The 20,465-nt window shown below is 37.6% G+C and overlaps 1 protein-coding gene across 1 annotated transcript in view; it reads right to left on the reverse strand.

Annotated features, from left to right (window-relative positions):
- Window positions 1-1,196: 1,196 nt before the first annotated feature.
- SCN11A (sodium voltage-gated channel alpha subunit 11) overlaps window positions 1,197-20,465 on the reverse strand; it is a 92,264-nt gene continuing 72,995 nt past the window's right edge. Inside the window, exons 24-27 of the mRNA XM_034992278.1 lie at window positions 18,036-18,177; window positions 10,453-10,553; window positions 5,674-5,944; window positions 1,197-2,706 (exon numbers count right to left, since the gene is read on the reverse strand). Coding sequence (XP_034848169.1) covers window positions 1,676-2,706; window positions 5,674-5,944; window positions 10,453-10,553; window positions 18,036-18,177 — 1,545 coding nt within the window. The 3' untranslated portion in view covers window positions 1,197-1,675. The remainder of the gene's footprint in view (window positions 2,707-5,673; window positions 5,945-10,452; window positions 10,554-18,035; window positions 18,178-20,465) is intronic.

Below are 20,465 nucleotides of genomic sequence, written 5' to 3' on the forward strand. Positions count from 1 at the left end.
AGGCACCACCAGGTGAGTGACCGCACACTCATCGGGTTACTGTGAGGTACAACTGAGATTATTCATGACAAATGCTCAGCCAGTGCCTGATGCACAGCAACCACAAGTAAAAATTAGGTATTGATAATGATTAGATAATGATAGTATTGCTATTTTGCCAATGCTCCAGAGCGTAAGGCTGCCTACAAAACTCATAAAATTCAAGTCCTGGATGTGAATACACACTGAAAATAATCACTGGCTCAGTGCACCAGAGCACCCAGTGCTGGGCAGGGAGGAGCCGGTCAGAGGCTCAGAGGCTCAGACCTCAGACGTTGGGCTGCTGATGGCATGCCAGCCCCTCTAGCCTATCTGCGGGACTGCTTTGCACAGGGTTTTACTCCACAATTCAATTATCACAATGTAGGTTCTCTACTCCCAGGGCAGCTTCTTGCCAGGCCTGATGTCTTGTTTGGTCTCTGGGCATCTCCAGTTTTTAGGGAAGTCCTGGGCCTTTTGATAGGCCTGGGTTGTTCTCTGGACTGCATTTCATGCAGACATTCAGCCAGAACTGAATACAGGGGTCATCAAGCTAAGATCACTGGCGAACCAGTGCCTTCTCTGGCCCTCCAACACCAAGGTCCAGGTGTGGCTAAGAAGGTGCTCTCTCAGTCCAAGGTGGTCACCACAGATTTTTTAAATGAGGCTTTCTTATTGGTTCCAGCCAGTGCTGTGCTGGAGCCAACTAGGGCCAGCTCATAAGAACTGATTGGGCATCTCTTCCTAACTTCACATTCAGGAATATCATGGTGGTAGACTGAAGTCAGTCCTGATGGGTGTATTCACCACAGAAATCAATACATGTTACAAATCGTGGCACTTTTTTTTCCTGAAGAGCTAATTGTTACACACTTATCAGCATATGATGGGCTCCCATCTTAATTCCAAACAAAGCACCACTTTTGAATGGCTACTTACGTAGCCACCAAAGAAGATTTTTTTGAATGAAATGTACCATCTGAATGAAATACATCTAAATGAATATACCATCTGAATGAAAATACAAACTGAGAGTCTCATTTATTTATTTTTTTTCCCAAATGTATATAACGGAGATTGGAGCTGGTGAAAGATAGGGTGGTAAATGACAAGTCAAGATCACACCTTTTGTTCAAAATAAACCCAAAATACTAATGTTGGTAAAAATATCTGTAATAAGCTATTTATTTATTGGCAGGTTTTGAATTTTTACTCTGCATACAAGAGAGTTATATGTGATGAGCCACATACTTGCATTGGGGAAAACACTGAACAAAGGTATTGAGCAATGTACTTAGAAACAATATGGGGAAAAACACTATCTAAATTTTTAACATGTTTTTGTTTCTTATTCTTTTTTTTTTTTTTACGTGATTTGAACTGTGTTTCAATCCCGACATTGGTGTGTCCTTTATAGTCCTTCTAGTGTCTTTTTCCTTGCTAAAACAGTACCAGTGATTCATAGACAGCCTTATCTTCTATCCCTGTAAGACCTGTTTGAAATAAACATTGAAATATCACTTCTTTTAGGTAGAAAAAAATGGGATGGCTAGTTCAGGGAGTCAACTGCTTGTTCACACACTGAGCTGTGGACCCCTGGAGCTCAGATGCCAGAGGCCAGGTTGTGAGGCTGTGAGGTAGGAGTGGAAGTAAGGGCTCAGTCGTAGTGGACTTTGCCCTCGGCCACCCCAGAGCTGGACAGGTCTCCATTGCAGAGTGTGTGGAGTGGTGAACGGGGCCTGTCTTCCAAGGCACATGTGGACATCTTCAGCCTGTATTTTCGAAAAGCCTTTTGAATAACAGCAGCACATCTTTCCTCTTCCTTCCTCTTGGTGGTGGTGACTATGGGTTCATATAACTTCTTGGAAGGGTTGGCTTCCATGAACTTCTCCTCCATCATCATTTTCATGCTGTCCAGGCCACCGGAGTCACCGAGTACCCTAGTGGTGAATGCGAAGAGAATATCCAGGCAGTGGAGACGATCTCCACTCACCATGGGCAAGTCCATCACGAGAAATTGAAATTTATTGGGCTTTGCCACACGCAAAGGCTCAGGAAGGGCATCAGCAAAGTCAGAAAGGGCAGAATATTTGATGAACTGTGTTGCTTCTGGGTCAAACTTTTCCCAGACTTCATAGAATATCTCAAAGTCATCTTCACCCAAAGGGTCCTCACTTTCTTCAGTGGCTGTGTTAAAATTCTCTAAAATCACAGCAATGTACATGTTGACAACAATGAGAAAGGAGATGATGATGTAACTGACGAAGTAGGTGATGGCTATGGCAGGGAGGTGACGGCTGTCTAAGTTGGGGTTGCATGAATCCTTTGATTGCAGCATGGGCTTGAGGAGGGCATCCCAGCCTGCTGAGGTGGTGATCTGGAAGAGACAGAGTATGCTGCCGACAAAAGTTTTGAAGTTGAATATGTCATCAATTCCATGCTCCTCTTTCACTTTGCAAAAACAGCTCATACCAAAAATGGCATAAATAAACATAACCAGAAAAAGTAGAAGACCGATGTTGAATAGAGAGGGAAGAGACATCATCAGAGCGAAAAGGAGAGTCCTAATTCCTCGTGCTGCCCGAACAAGTCTCAGGATCCGACCAATCCGAGCCAAGCGGACAACCCTGAAGAGTGTTGGAGGGAAGGGAATGTGCTGCTGGTTCTCCAAGGCAGAAACCATTGTACCTTAGGAGAAGGAGATAAGGAAATTAATTTCCAACAGGCACCCTGCTTTCAGATCCAGCCTCTCTCTCCTGCCTTGGAATCTTAGTGGGACCAACTTTAATCAGTACTGTGTAATTTGTGCACTGCACAAATTAAGAACTTTCTTTATCAATATTGGGAAAATATCTATCTGTGTCTTAACTTGGAGAATAATTTCCAAGCACTGTCTGACTTTAGATGGGACTTTAGATGAAATAGGATGTCTATAATATTGAAGACACCCAAGGAAAAGAAAGAGAATGCAGCTTATGAAAGCCTATATTGTGACTTATCTCAAACACTTGAAGTGCATTATCTATATTGGGTTTTGAAAGTCACTCATGAGATAACAAATATAATAGTTTTCCATATTTATTTTCCATATATCCATATTTATTGGATATATAGAATGGAAAGCAGATAAACTATGGATGGAGTCCTTCAGATTAGCATAAGGAGAAACTTCTGATACTGATTGATGGTTGACTTAAGCCTGAGCTTTCAGTGGAAATTGTGGAACTTCTAACCCCAAAGCTCCTTAAAAAGGCAGGGTTTTATTTGCATAGGGGAATTTGAACACAGCCTCCTACAGGTGAGGACAGGACAGGGCTGGAGGGAGATGGTGGTGTTGGGATGCTCAACTCTGGGTGGAACTTGCCATGGAGCTCTCATATTTGTCAATATGCTCATCCCAAGGAAGGACTCCCGAGATCCACTCAAAAAGCTTAAGGGATTAAGTTGGAGATACTTTCCTTATTGTTATAGATGCCTCCAAAAATAGCATCTCGAGCAAAGTTTTCTGCAAACAGCTGATTATTTGGCCTAAAATGTCATCCTGTTCTCTCATTGCCTATTCTGTAAGCAACTGATACAAGATTTGAAATAATTCACATTTTGGTCCAAATATTATAGAATGGCTGGAACATGCTTGCCTTGTGTAGACATGGCCTTGCTCTTGCTCTGGGTGGGGGGGTCCTCAAAGGCATTAGGGGTGATGGGCAGCCAAAATTGTCTGCTATCCCCTAATGACTAAAGAGAACTAGTTCATAATATATTTCACCAACTGCCCAATTGCGCCAACGAAGTTGAATTCATATGTTAATTGGACAGCCAAATCTAGTGAGATGTAGATTTATTAAGTTCCAACTTAACAACAACTGGAGGAGGTCCACCCTTTAAGGCTACCTCCTTCACAAATATTTCTTTGACTAATAGGAGCCCACAGTAATCTGTCCTTTATTTGAGCTCAGTTCTTTTGCGTACCATGGGATTTGGTGTACAGTTTCCTCTTTTTCTGACTCTCTAAGGTAAGTAAGTCTTAATACTTAAACCGCATTGTTAACTCCTAGAGAAGGATTCACTTTGACTCATACTCATTTTGTATTTCTCTAAAAGCTTAGGAAAGACCTTGGGAAAGTGTAGAGGCTTAGTGTTGGGTGGCAGATCTACTGGCAAAGGTGTATAAAATGCTGCCCACGTTGGTGAGTAGGATTTGGCTCAATGTGTGGATTTTCTCATCCACTGGAGCAAAATGCTATCCAGTGCTCTGCTGTATAACTGCAATTGCCTAGCAGTTGTTCAAAAGACAGAAGTAAGAGATATTTCCACAACCTGCATGCTGGCTAGCACTGCCTGGAAGGAGTTCAGTAAGTAGTGGAAAAATGAGCTGCTCTCTGCATATTGGAGGAAGGGGTTCTTCAAGTTCTCAGAGGGCTGTGCCAGAGTCATTCTACCATCATTTTCCTGACCTTATTGCTGCTGTCAATTTCACCAGGACTTGGAATTGGAATTGACCGATAAAGATTAGCAGTCTATTTCACTGGAGGTGTGTGGAAGGATCTATTTCTAAACTTTATCTACATAAACTTCATGGCTTAGAAACCAGAACAGACTATGAACTGTACCATTTTCTTGTTCTTGGAAACATCTGCATTGCTGCTGTAGTGACAGGAACCAAAATATTTTGATCTCACATATCTGTTTAACACATTCTTTCTGAAATAGTACAAAATCTTCCACTTGTGAAATCAGTTTTCATTGTCTTCATTGTTTTTTGAACTATGGGAATGGCCCCTGGGTGGTTGCACACAATTGTAAAAAGTCAAATTATCGGTTTAGTTAAAAGCAAACTGCAAAAACCCAGAGTGTAAACTCTTATGGTTTAGCCATGAAGAATTTAATTTCAAAGTTGATGTGTGTGTGTGTTATAAAAAAGGTATATGGCAACAACCCTTTTTTTCTCTATTCTTCTTCCACAAATCTTATAGTTAATCCTGCCTATGTTAAGAAAAATATACTGATTATAGAGCAAGACTGGTTGGTGAATGGGGTCCAAGCAGTTGAGACAAGCATAGTTCATGCTGTGGTTTAAGTTAACATGGGATACAGAATAGAGAGAAAGCATTGCTTGCCCTCATGACACACTCTTGGAAACCCAGTCTAGGCTGGGCCATGGAGGTCCTATATAGGAGGTGAGAGAAGACCTAGCAATGTCACAGGGGCGCAATAATTGTGATCTGATATCCACATGGATTTCTGAACTAAAGAAAACCATGGGAACTAAGTACCAAATCCTTAAGACTAAAAGATGCTCATGAGAGTTTATAGTTGCCCATGAAAGGTAGACCTTTGACTCAGTTACCTGGATATACCAGGTATCCCCACAAACACTTTAAGGTCATCTTAGTTTTGTCTATCTCCATTGAATAAATGGATCCACACAATTGTTTAACTCTATTTCAGTAGTGTAAACAGTCAAGGGGATGAAAATTGCTCTGTATCTCCTAGCAACTTCCCAGTAGAGAATGGCATCAATACACCTGTTTATTTTTTCAGAAACCACATTAAGCCTAATTTGTTGCTTTGTGGATAGTTTGGACATACTTCCAAATGGTAAGATTTACTTCTAGCTCTCAGATTAAAGCCCCTTGGGTTTCTGATATTACTTACTAACGATAGAAAGAACCACAATCACACAGTCAAATAAATTCCAGCCAATGGTGAAGTAGTATTGCCTCAAAGCAAAGATTTTGGTGAGACACTCAATTGTAAAGATGACCACAAAGGCCAGGTTGAGACGCTCAAGGATGAGTTTCGTGGCTTCAGACTGGTCATCTGATTCAGCCATCATGCTAACCATGTTGAGGAAAATGAGGATGATGATGATGATGTCAAAGACCTGGCTTGTGACTAGGTCAAACACGAGACCTTGGCATTTATTCTGAGACGGAAAAGAAAAAAGGAATCTTAGATCATTTTCCATTGTAAGAATGAAATCACATACACAAAAAAGGCACATACAACAGAATTTGTCCTCTCTTACAATTGAAGCAGTTTCTTAAAAAATGCACACCCGTTTTAAATAACAAGAAATTCTTGCATTTACATTTTCATTTAAATTTAATTATGTAACTGTTTTTGAAGTTGTAAGCTTATAGCTTTAATTCCATTTTAAAACGAAAAAAATGTTTGGTAATGACATAACTTTAATGTGATGGATGATGTTTTGCTGAAATAAAACAGCTCCTGTTGGATTTAATAATAAAAAGATGAACTTCAGTTTCTATATTTCATCTGTTTCTTTATATGGGCTTCAATAATATTAATGCAGAGAATACCTACTCACATAATTATGTTGGACGAAATGGAATTAACATCTCCAAGCCTCCACTTGTTAATTCAGAATGATCAGACCTAAGTATACTTAACCAAAACTCTGTATTCAAGCAGTTCTTGAACGCCAATTTTCTAAATATGGTTCACTTGAAAATAAGCCTAGATAAATGGGATTGTGATGTAATGATTACTAAAAACAGAAATAGAAAAATTGATTATTTCATTTTATTATTGATGGTGAACTTACATATTGGTTGGTACATAGATGGTCATACTACTCACAAAGTAAGTATATGTTAATTACTCTGGTTCAGGTTCTAGCTCAAGTTTGCATGCCTAATCCACCACGTACAGTGAAATGACTCAATTGTCTCACTATATTTTCTGTAATCTAACAGCTGTGAAGCACTACTTCTCTTTACTTAGTGGAAAACTATTCTTAAACACAAACTCAGACATGAATATTGTATGGTATTCTTGACTATACATGGGTTGTTTTACAATATATGTATACATTAAGGTATTTTATATCATATTATCATCTAATTGAAATATACATACACTAGTCTATTTAGAAAACTCATAAACTCCTGAGAATCATTTTTAGAACCCTAGGTATCTCTTACGGAAATCAGACAAAAGATGATGTTGGTTTGTGGTGGTAATAGTGGAGAGAGATATAAGCATTTAGGTTTAAGAGCTAATATGGAAGTAGATGCAGAAGGAGTAAGAGTTTGAATGGAGGTGACTATGGGGAAATGATAGGTTGAGGCTATCGTTCTGGTTGGTGGAGCCATTCAAGAGAACAGAGAATGAGGCACTTTGGAGGGAAATGATAAGATCTGTCCTGAGAACACTGAATTCGAGGGGCCAGTGGGGAATCTGAGGACCTTGGGCAGGTAAAGGTATGGGTTTGGAGCTCAGGTGCAGAGCTGGAATGCAGATGTGGAGTTCAATGGCACCAATACTGACATTAATTAAAACCATGAGAGTGGACGATATTGGTCAGGGAGAGCAAGGACCATGAGAAGAAAGAGGATAGGGACAGCACTGGAGGGATACTACATTTAAGTTGGTGTCTTTGAAATTTTGTCCCAGAATCATTAAAACTTTTATCAAGGAGTCTGGAGAAGAAACTTGAAAGTCAATTGCATTTGCTGTGTGAGAACACTTCTAGGAAGTCAGAAAGGACCTGGAAAAAGATACTTTTAAGAGTGCTCTCCAGGGAATCACAGTGATTGGCAAGAACAACAGTGAGGGAGAGTAAGCCTAGGCCTAATAGTTTAACTCCAGTATTTAGAGAAACAGAGATCAAGAATACAAGTTACCTAAACTGGTAGATATCAAAAAGCATTCGATATCACTTTAGAATGTACAGTGAATCCTTCACCTCAGTATCATCTGTGTGGATGGTTCAGAAAGAATCAGAAATGATTCCAGATCCCTTCCTCTACTGTTAAAAATAAAATGCATCACTGCTCAGGTTAAAACAGCTAGACTCCCCCGCAACCCCATGCAATTGCTATTTATTTGTTCCAAAGGTCAAAAATAGTATTTAGATTTTAGAGATTAAAAAAAGTCTGTGGGGAGATAAAGTTAAGGGTTAACAGCTGATTTGAAAATCTTAACTCAAACTAGGGACATCTGGAATATGTATTTATCTCATGCAACAGTGCTCTCTGGAATATAGCTGTTAAGGTAAATGTGATACATAACTGGGGAGATGATACCTGCTTGTTGGAGTTACTCCTTGTGAAGCCCTGACTGGTAAGCTGTAGCTACACAGGGAGGGCTATGGCATGACACCTATTTCCAAATGAACCATGTGATGAACATGCCAGAAGACAAAGTTAAAGCATGGAGGTAGAAGCTTGCCTTGGATAAAGTAGTCCTTGCCCACCTGAAACTCATCCCTTGCAGCTTAACATGCCCAGGGCAGGGGAGAGGCCTCGAAGCTGCAGCTGTGTCATTGCAACTTCTGTTTGGCTATGTGCTGCCTTTTGATTCATATTCTTTATGAAATAAATGGCTAAATATGTGGGAACCTATTGTGTCTCATGACTCTTTTAGTTAATTTCAAATCTAGGACCAACTGGTATTGAGTCAGTGGTTGCACAGCATGCACATGTAAATAAAAATTCTCTTTGTCTTTTTTGTTGGCTCAAGTTCAAATAAGAACCTCTCCAGATACAATTGTCTTATTAACCTCTCAGTAAAAAATTCTTCATTGTATAAATTCTAAACACTTTGCCCTAACATTCCCAGATATTTTTAGTGCAACACAAATATTTAATCCTAGTGGGATAGACTCTGTGTGTACCCTAAAACATACTCTTTCATTCAAATAATAATTACTGAGAATACACTTTAAGCCAGGCTCTTTTCTGAGTCATGGGAATAGCAGTAAACTAAACATACCTTTGATAATTTGGGGTCTCGTGTTCAAATGAAAATCTCTAAATCCTATACATGCTTCGGATATCAAGCCCTTCTCCCATACTACTTTCCTGAACTTTCCCATTGACCCTCCCTGCCTTGAAAACCTTCAAACTTACTTGTCAGACCTACCAACTATGCCTAGCATATTACTTTATAATCTGATGCGTTCAGGTTCCAGCTCCTCAGTTAGACAGCTCTGGAGTACCTGATAAAGCAAGATTCATCAAGAGCAAAGGTCAGCAAACTATATCCTGTAGGCCAGATCTGGCCCACTACTGGTTTTTGTATAGCCTATGATTTTACATTTTTTAATGTTGGGGAAAGAACTGAAAAGGAAAATAAAATTTTGACATGTGAAAATTATAGAAATCCAAGTTTTAGTGTCTATAAATCAAGTTGCACTAGAGCACAGCTATGCACATTGTTCTATACTATCTATGGCTGCTTTTGTGTTATATGGCAGAGCTGAATAGTGGTGGCAGAGACCATGTGGCCTGCAAAGCCTACAATATTTACTATCTGTCCCTTTTTTTGTCAAGTCCTGATATAGAAATTTTATGATAAATATTGATGAAGTGGAAGCCAGTTTGCATGACCTAGACTTCACACCAGAAAAGGCTGGAAAAAGATATTATAAATGCATTTTAAATTGGTCAATATTTAGTCAAAACTATAATGAGATATCACCTCACACCTGTCAGAATGGCTAAAATTAACAACATAAGAAACAATGGGTGTAGGTGAGGATGTGGGGAAAAAGGACCACTCATGTACTGTTGGTGGGAATACAAACTGGTGGAAAACAGTATGGGGTTTCCTCAAAAACCCAAAAATAGAACTACCTAAGATCCAGCCATCACACTACTGGGTATTTACCCAAATAATACAAAAATACTAATTCAGAGGGATACATTCCCCCCGATACTTATAGCAGCATTATCTACAATAGCCAAATTATGGAAACAGCCCAAGTGTCCATCAACTGATGAATGGGTAAAGAAGATGTGGTATATATACAAAGGAATATTATTCAGCCATAAAAAGTATGCTATCTTGCCATTTGCAATGACCTGGATGGAGCTAGAGAGAATAATGCTAAGTGAAATAAGTCAGAGAAAGGCAAATGGCATATGATTTCACTCATATGTGGAATTTAAGAAACAAAACAAATGAACAACGGGGCAAAAAAGAGAGAGGCAAACCAAGAGACAGACTCTTAACTATAGAGAAGTGATGGTTACCAGAGGGGACGTGGTTGGGGAGGATTAAGGAGTGCACCTGTCATGATGAGCCCTGGGTTACGTATGGAAGTGCTGAATCACTACATTGTACACCTGGAACTAATATAACACTGTATGTTAACTATACTGGACTTTAAATTTTAAAAAAAGATTTAGTTAAAACTATTAAGTTTACATCATTGCAATGAGTATATACTAAGCACCTATTTTGTGCTCACTAAAAAGCAAATGAAAGTTGTTGCTCAAGTTCTTATTATTGAATTTGAATGTCTAATTTTCCTAAAGACTTGAACCAGACACCAGTGTATCTGGGTCTTTGTTGAGTTCTTAGATAATGTCTGTAAACTTAAAAAATAAAGAACAGCACTGCAGACATCTGAGCTCAAGACCACTTAATGGATCTATGTATTTAGAATGAATCAGTTGCTCTCACCAGAGGTCTTGGAATGGGCTTTTGAGGTTTTTTGGATCCTAATTTTTTCATTGCATTATAGTATTTCTTCTGTTCTTCTGTCATAAAAATGTCTTCATCACCTAAGTATTTGGAGAAGATGAGAGCTAATTATCATTAACAGGTTTTTTTGGAAACAAGTTCTGAATTTTCAGAAATAGTTTCAAAGTTATATTACATTCTATCAACAATTCCTAAAATTCCACTGGGAAGCAAAAGAGGCTGGACTCTATAGGAGGGCTGAAACAAGATTTAAATTAAGGAAAGGAAAAAATGCTACTTTTATAAGCTATATCTTACTTTTTAGAATATGAACAAAGATTACATACTCTTTGCAAACATCCACATCTTTAAAAAATTGAGTATATTTTAGGTTGCATAAATCAAATCACAATGCAAGAAAAGTAGATATTAGTAACAAAAATTTAAACAAAAATCTCACCAAATGGCAATTAAAATTCTCTTAAATAAATGAATGAATGCATATATTGCTATTAATAAAAATTTCCAGACCCATTCTCAGAGAAAAAAGAACTAGAGAGCTTTAAATGTTTTCACTTTTGAGCAAGAACAAATAGAAATATGAACAAGAATTTTCATTTCTGGAAACTTTAGGAGGAAGTAAAATATCTAGAAATGCTGGGTAAATTATGACAGAATTCTTTTAAAATGTATAGCTAAACTTGCACAAAAGTAAGGAAAATCTCTGGGGTCTGAAAATCAACAATGATCAAAGAGTAGCAAATTAGCCTGAAGCCACTGCTGGCCTAAGAGCATTTGCTAATCTCTGTAAAAACTAGAATCTTGGGCCTTAATAACTACAAGGGAGTCATGGGGAAAAGGTTTATGCCAAGGTCCCTGCATGAATCCAAGATTCCTTAAGTGCTGCCGATGAAAGGGTGAAAAAAAAAACAGAATCTGTCAATAGGCAGTGGAATACAAGTAGGAAACTGTCTTAGTCTGGACTATGGGTAAAAACCCAGTCTTCCCTGAGAATCTGGGAATCTGGGCCTGCCTTGATGATGGTGTGGGATTTAAATTTTCACCACTACCAGTATGGACCAAAAATATACATCCCTAGGATCATCTTTTCAACAACGGTCCTAGGGAAACTGGATATCCACATGCAAAAGAATAAAGTTAAATTCTTACTTAACACCATACATAAAAATAGCTCAAAATACATCAAAGACATAAATGTAAGATCTAAAACAACAAAACTCTTTGAAGAAAACATAGGGCAAAAGCTTCATAAGACTAGATCTGGCAATGATTTCTTGCATAGGATACCAAAGGCACAGATAACAAAAGAAAAAATAGACAAATTGGACTTCATAAAAAATTTTAAATTATGTGCATCAAAAGATACTATCAATGGAGTAAAAATGCAACCCACAGAATGGGGAAAAATATTTATATATCATATATCTGATAAGGGATTAATCAGAATATATGGAAAACTCCTAAAATTTAACAACAACAACAACAAAAACAGCCAATGTCAGAGAAATTATTATCTGTGTTCTCTTCTAGAATGTTCATGGTTTCAGGTTTCACATTTAGGTCTTTAATCCATTTTGAGTTTATTTTTGTATATGGTGTTAGAAAGTGATTCAGTTTCATTCTTTTACATGTAGTTGTCCAGTTTCCCAGCACCATTTATTGAAGAGAATGCTCTTTACCCATTTTACATTCTTGCCTCCTTTGTCATAGATTAATTCACTATGTAAGTATGAGTTTATTTCTGTCCTCTCTATTCTGTTCCATTGATCTATGTGTCTATTTTTGTGCCAGTACCATACTGTTTTGATTATTACGGCCTTGTAGTATATCTTAAAATCTGGAACTGTGATACCTCCAGCTTTGTTCTTCTTTTCTCAAGATTGCTTTGATTATTCAGGGTCTTTTGTGGTTCCATACAAATTTTAGTGTTATTTGTTCTAGCTCTGTGAAAAATGCTGCTGGTATTTTGATAGGGATTGCATTGAATCTGTAGATTGCTTTGGGTAGTATGGACATTTAAACAATATCAATTCTTCTAATCCACGAGCATGGAATATCTTTCCATTTGTTTGTGTCATCTTCAATTTCTTTCATCAGTGTTTTAGTTTTCAGAGTATAGGTCTTTCACCTCTTTGGTTAAATTTATTCCTAGGTATTTTATTCTTTTAAGTACAATTCTAAATGGAATTGTTTTCTTAGTTTCTCTTTCTGCTACTTCATTATTAGTGTATAGAAATGCTACCAATTTCTGGGTATTAATTTTGTGTCTTGCAGCTTTACTTAACTCATTTATTACTTCTAGTAGTTTTTTGGTGGAGTCTTTAGGATTTTGTATGTATAGTATCATGTCATCTGCAAATAGTGATGGTGTAACTTCTTTAGCAATATGGATGACTCATTTATTTTTCTCGTCTGATTGTTGTGGCTAGGACCTCCAGTACTATGTTGAATAAAAGTGCCAAGAGTGGACATCCTTGTCTTGTTCCTGATCTTAGAGGAAAGGCTCTCAGTTTTTTCCCACTGAGTATGATGTCAGCCATGGGTTTTTCATATATGGCCTTTATTATGTTGAGGTATGTTCCCCCTACACCCACTTTGTTAAGAGTTTTATCATGAATGACTGTTGAATTTTGTCAACATTTTTCTAGAGATGTCTCCCGAGGCAAAGGAAACAAAAGCAAAAACAAGTTATCAGGACTACATCAAAATAAAAAGCTTTTTCACAGTGAATGAAATGATCAACAAAACAAAAAGGCAACTTACTAAATGGGAGAAGATATTTGTAAATGATATATCCAATAAGGGGTAAATATCCAAAATATATAACTTATACAACTCAACAATCCAATTAAAAAATGGGCAGAGGTCCTAATATGTCTTTTTCCAAAGAAGACATATAAATGGCCAATCGATACATGAAAAAGTGCTCAACATCACTAATCATCAGGGAAATACAAATGAAAACTACAATAAGATGTCACCTCACACCTGCCAGAATGGCTAAAATCAAAAACACAGAAAACAACAAGTGTTGCCAAGAATGTGGAGAAAAAGAACCCCTCACGCACTACTGGTGGGAATGCAAAATGATTTAGTCACTGTGGAAAACAGTATGGAGGTTCCTCAAAAAATTAAAAATAGAAATATCATACAATCCAGTAATTCTACTACTGGGTATTTACCCAAAGAAAATGAAAACACTAATTTGAAAAGATATATGCACCCCTATATTTATTGTTAGCCTTATTTATTATAGCCAATACATGAAAGAAACCTAAGTGTCCACTGATGGCTGAATGGATAAGGAAGATGTGGTACACATGTGTGTGTGCACATGCATGTGAACTCCTGTACACACACACACACACAGGAATATTATGCAACCATAAAAAAGGATGAGTTCATGCCATTTGAGACATGGATGGACCTAAAGGGTATTATGCTAAGTGAAATAAGTCAGACTGAGAAAGACAAATACCATATGATTTCACTCATATGTGGAATCTAAAAAACAAATAAATAAACAGACAAAAAGCAGAACCAGGCCTACAAATACAGAGAACAACAGATGGTTGTCAGAGGGGACGGAGATGGGGGATGGGTAAAATGGTTGAGCAGAGTTGGAAGTACAGTCTTCCAGTTATGGAATGAATAAATCATGGGAACAAAAGGCACAATATAAGGATACAGTCAGTGATATTGTTAATAGTGTTGTATGGTGACAGATGATAGCAACACTTGTGATGATCATGGCATAACATATAAACTTGTCAAATAACTATGTGGTACACCTTAAAGTAATATAATATCATGTGTCAATTACACTCAAAATAAATAAATAAATAAAACAATCCAATTCAAAAACTGGCAAAGGACTTGAATAGACATCTCTCTAAAGAAGATATACAAATAGCCAATAAGCATATGAAAAAACACTCAATATCACTAGTCATTACGGAAATGCAAACAAAAACCAAAATGAGGTACCACCTCACACCCATTAGGATGGCTACTATCACAAAAAGAGAAGACAAGCATTGGTGAGCATGAAGAGAAATCAGAATTACACTGTTGGTGGGAATGTAAAATGGTAGCTTCTGTGGAAAACAATACAGTGGTTCCTCAAAAAATTAAAAAATAGAATTACCATATGATCCAGCAATTCCACTTCTGGATGTATACCCAAAAGAATTGAAAGCAGGGTTCCAAAGAGATATTTGAACACTCATATTCATAGCAGCTTTATTCACAATAGCTAAAATGTGGAAGCAACCCAAGTGTCCATCAACAGATGAATGTATGAGCAAAATGTGGTATATACATACAATGGAATATTATTCAGCCTTAAAAAGGAAGGGAATTCAGAAATATGCTACAACATGGATGAACCTTGAAAACATTATGCTAAGTGAAATAATCACAAAAAGACAAATACTGTATGATTCCATTTATATGAGATACTTAGAAGAGTCAAATTCATAGCAACAGTAGAATGGTGGCTGCCAAGGGCTAGGGGGAAGGAGAATGGGGAGTTACTGTCTAATTAGGTATAGAGTTTCAGTTTTACAAGATGAAAAGAGTTATGGGGATGGATAGTGGTGATGGTTATACAACATTATGAATGTATTTAATACCACTGAAATGTACACGAAAAATGGTTAAGGTGGTAAATTTCATGTTATATATATTGTACCACAGTAAAAAAATTTTGTGAAAAAAAAAAATGCAGCCCTAGAAGTTAACCAGGTTGTTCCAGGATGCCTGGCAGATACAAGTGTCTTCAGTAATTACATTCATCACAGCAATGTGTATTAATACTATTATTCTGAGACTGTCCTATGTGTGTTTTAGGGGATAAAACAAAAATGAGTAATTATGGAAAATTTTAATTCTATTATTTCCTGTGCCCATGAGAATCAATTTTTTCAGTGTGGAAAAGAGGAGATACAGATTATTATTAGAGAAGAAGTTAAGTGAAAACCTTGTAGTTCTGAACTTGAATGAACAGTATTCATATTTCCACATACATTCCCTTGAAGTCCTAAATTTGAAGCAGCTCTGTCCACTGAAAAAGCATTGAAGCAATGACAATGTGCATTTCGGGTTGTGATCTCAGAATACCACCTCCCCCCCCACCAAAAAAACAGAACTCCTTAGAGAAATGGTTGATTCTTGATCTGGCACAAAAGTATGATTTAGTCCTGGAATATCTTGTCATTCTAGAGAGCAAGGAATCTGTCAGATGGGAGGACCTGATTTTAATCCTGACCTCAAAAGAGTATCAATTGATCAGATAATTAGTTAATGAATAAATATTTTAAGAAAATAAAGAATCAAGGAAATTTGAATGTTGACTGGATATTTGACAGATTTAGAGAATTCATGTTAAACTTCTTAGGTGTGGTAATGGAATTGTGGTTATCTTTTTTTTTTTCAATTAAAAAAAATTTTTTTTTTTAGATTTTTATTTATTTTTTGACAGAGAGAGAGACAGCGAGAGAGGGAACACAAGCAGGGGGAGTGGGAGAGGGAGAAGCAGGCTTCCCTGCTGAGCAAGGAGCCCGATGCAGGGCTCGATCCCAGGACCCTGGGATCATGACCTGAGCCGAAGGCAGACACTAAACGGCTGAGCCACCCAGGCGCCCAAGGAATTGTGGTTATCTTTAAAAAGAGATATGTTTTGAAATATATGTGGGTGAAACAGTGTGATGTCACCTGCCCTATTAAAAAATCTGGTGACAGGATTGGATAAGGGCATAGATGCCATAAATATGTTCTTAAGTCAATAAACGTGTTGGGTGATGGGTCTTGTAGGTTCATTTTAGTATACTCTTGTGCATGGTGGAAATTTTCTGTAATAAAAAGTAAAGCAAAACAAAACAAAATACTATGGCCTGATCAAAACAGTGATTTCAAATGTAAGCTTCCATCTAAAATCACAAGGCCTAACATCCAAATTGCAGGGATTGATTGCAATCAAGCTGCATATTACAAAGGTGACTCTACACAGCACACTTCCAAATAACAGCAGCAATGTAGTTACAGAAAGACAATGAGTGACTCTCCCAGCAGACACTAAGAAGGCTGATCAGTATCAGGATACATCTTGGATAGATTGCAAGAGTTCAAAAAAAATTAAAAAGAGCCATAAAAACAACTAGGAAAACCAAAGGTGAATTTTTAGTTATCCTATTTTAGGATTTGGGGATTCAGTTCCTACATGCAAGAGAAGAAGCCAAAAAGGACAAGATTGGGAATCTGACTCCATAAAAACACTAAATGTCTATAAATAAAAATTGTCATTATAGAAATATAAGAAGTCACAAATTAGACTTACTACTTAAAAACATAAGAAAAAGATAACAATCTCAACTTTAAAAAAGAGACAAAGGGAGAAATACTTACAGCCATCAATCTGTGAAAAAGTGTATAATCTCACAAATGACCAAATAAATGAATATAAAACAATGAGATAACACTTTTACCAACAAGCTGGAAAAGATAATAAAAATTATAAAAATAAGAATGGTGAGAACAGAGCAAATAGGCATATTTACATCTTGCAAAAGAAGAGTACCTAGCACAGCAGTTCTGAAAGGTTATTTGACAATATATCTTTAATGCCTTAAATTCTAGAAACTTATCTTGAAGAAATAATTGCTGATACACAGAGAATTTCAGGAATGTTCATGATTGTTTTAAAAGAGCAAGAAATTTGGAAATGATCTAAATGTCCAAAAAATAAGGGAATAATTAAGATAAATTATTATTTATCCATAATAATGGGATGCAATTTAGCTCTGAAAAATTCTTATAACAAAGATGATTTCATCACATGGGCTCATAACCCATGGGGAGGAGGGGAAGCTACAAAATTAAAAGTATCATGTAATCTCAACCATGTACAAGGAATACATACATATTCAGTGAGAAAGTAACTGGAAGAGATTATGTCAAAATGATAAAGCTTAATCTAAAATTGTTATCATTTGATGGTCACCTTATGAGTGGTTTAAATTTTTTTTAATCTTTATTTTCCACATTTACTACAGATCCCCTGTGAATTAAAGAATCAGAAAAAAATAAACATCTGTTTATTATAATGCATGAAGAAAAAAATCTCACTAAAAAAACCTGCTGCTTCCCCAAACATCTTTCCAAGTTCAATAAATCTGCTTAGACTTACGTGCTGGAAGCCAGGACACAAGTTTGCTGGAAGAGAAGAGTTTTTCTTTTTATCCTGGATAACAAGGTACACTTGAAAGGTTACTAAAATATTACTATAGTGTCATAAATACTAATCCTGGTACTTGTTTTTCTGTTGGGGTTTAACAATGCCCTCCATTTAAGAAGGTAGAATGGAAAGTAAAAACAATGATTTAATAAAACCCAGCTGTTCTCAGTCTCTTTTCAGCCATATCTTCAAGAATCTTCTCCAGGTGTCTTTGTTCCCATACAGATGATAAACGTTACTTTGCACAGCAATCTAGATTAGAACTGTGTTCCATCCAAGCCCTTTGGAAAAGAGAGGTGAAAATACCAAATCAGGACAACCCCCATACTTATCTTTTTCTGCTGTTGGTTGAAGTTGTCAATAATAACACCAATAAAAAGATTCAGCGTAAAGAATGAACCAAAGATGATAAAAACCACGAAGAAAAGGTAGTTTTCTGGTTTCTCCTCAAACCCTGGCTGTAGATCTTTCTGTTAGGGATTTTTTAAACAAGAAAAGAAAACAATTACTGGAGAAAATTATAAGCCATCTTAACTGGCTTATCTAGAAGACCAAAGTGTTTCTCAGCAGTAACATTAACTACTCGGGTTCCTGAACAGCCATGGCCCCTGCAAGGAAACCCTCTTTTAGTTTCCCCTAGAGGAGCCTGACTAGTACCATGCAATGGGAGGGCATGTGACAAGAGGGTTAGACTTTTTCTTCCAAGCAATGGAGAATCATGAAAGGATTGTAAGAGAGGGGAGTGGCATGATCACATGTGTCCTTTGAGAGGGTGTCTAGGATGTCTATATGGACACATAACTGGAAGGAGCCAGACTGGAGATAAGGCCACTGGAGAAGGGGCACAGTCCCATCAGGCACGGTGACTAACTACCAACTCTTGATGAATGATAACATCCTTCATATTAGAGCCCACTGTTGTATTTGGTCTGTGTTTGTGTCCTGTCACTCTTGAATTCCTAGGTCCTAGAATACTTTGTGACATGTAGATTCTCAGTACACATTGAATGAATGTTTGGATGGATGGATGGATGAGTGAATGAATAGTCAAGCTATAGAACAGACACAAAAATGGACTACAACCAAGTTCCCCCAACTCAAAGTATGACCAAAAGCATCCAAAATCTCTTTCATACAAGTTCTTTACATTGTCATTGGCTTTATACACTTTGGGCATAGGTGGCAGGACAATTTCTCTTTTCTTTCTCCAGATCACATTCAAAGATATAGGTATGAGTGTTGATAGCTCTGTCACCTGTTGAATGTTTTTATGATATTTGTTATTCAACACCCACCATATAGACTAATGTAATGAAGGTAATATTTGAAAACATTTTTGTCTTTTGTCTTGAAGAGTACATGACCTTAGTCCCAGTTGGCTTGAGATGTCCGTTTGTTTGAACTAGGGGTAGGAATTAGTACAGAAATGATACAATGGAAAGAAAGAATCACTATCAGCATCTGATATTTAAAATAAGATTATAGGGGCACCTGGATGGCTCAGTTGTTAAGCGTCTGCCTTCGGCTCAGGTCATGATCTCAGGGTCCTGGGATCGAGCCCCACATCAGGCTCCCTGCTCCACGGAAAGCCTGCTTCTCCCTCACCCACTCCCCCTGCTTGTGTTCCCTCTCTCACTGTGTCTCCCTCTGTCAAATAAATAAATAAAATCTTAAAAAAAATATAAAAAATAAAATAAGATTATATAGCAGGCTAACAGTCCTGCAAAGAGAGGTTCAGATAAGAAGAGGAAGAGGAAAGGACAAAAGATCACCCCTGTTGTACCTAGGGAATTGTCAGAAAAAGAGAGAGAGAGAGAACATCAGAGCCTTGAGATGTGTGTCCTGACTCACCCTCTTTGGGTTTGGAGAAGGGACTTGGGATTCAGTAAATTGAAGAGAACATGGGGGTACAAAGAGGATATTCTTGCTCAAATTCTGTATTTTTCTAAGAGGAAGCTGCTGCTGGGAAGGCCTTGGATACACTGCACAGGCAGGATGAGTTAAGAGGTTAGAGTAGCATAATTAGACAGAGAGAGTCTCAAATTTTTCGGTTTTCATGAGGCTTGGACATGGAATCGATAGCCATAGGCCTGCCATGATGGGCTTTTGGCAAGAGATGGGAGTAGACTGCTGGGTCAGGGGACCATGTAGAGGACATGGCATAGAGTCAGTGTTTGAGACCAGGAGGAATTAAATGGGGAGAAAGGCCCATGGTTTCACCAATATTTGAGACCAGCAAGATTGTCTGTGACTACACAGACAAGGGCATCATCATGCTAGAAGCCAGTACATACACACCAGCCATAATGTTCCAGGACCAGCATCAGGATGGGCATCCCTCCACACACCTCCACCCATCTATCATTCATTCAGGGAACATGTAAGCCACACACCTCTTCCTGCATAAGATTTCCTCCCCATCTCCCATCTCCACTTCAAGGCACAAGGATGTCTAAGTTAAACCAAAATGAAGGGCATATATTCAAAAGACAAAAAAAAAAAAAAGCACATTAAAATTTTAAAATACTGTCTTTGTTATAAATTGCCTCTACTACTACTACTACATTTCTTGGCATGCATGGGTAGCTCGGTCAGTTAAGCATCTGACTCTTGATCTCAGCTCAAGTCTTGATCTCAGGGTCATGAGTTCAAGCCCCACATTTGGCTCCACAGTGGGCATGGAGCCTACATTAAAAAAAAATAACCCACTTCTCATACCACCTCCACTGCCCTACCAGCTCACATACCTACTATGTGC

The sequence above is a fragment of the Mirounga leonina genome, unplaced genomic scaffold, assembly GCF_011800145.1.
Source record: "Mirounga leonina isolate KUSES-001 unplaced genomic scaffold, KU_Mleo_1.0 Mir_115, whole genome shotgun sequence".
Taxonomy (NCBI): Eukaryota; Metazoa; Chordata; class Mammalia; order Carnivora; family Phocidae; genus Mirounga; species Mirounga leonina.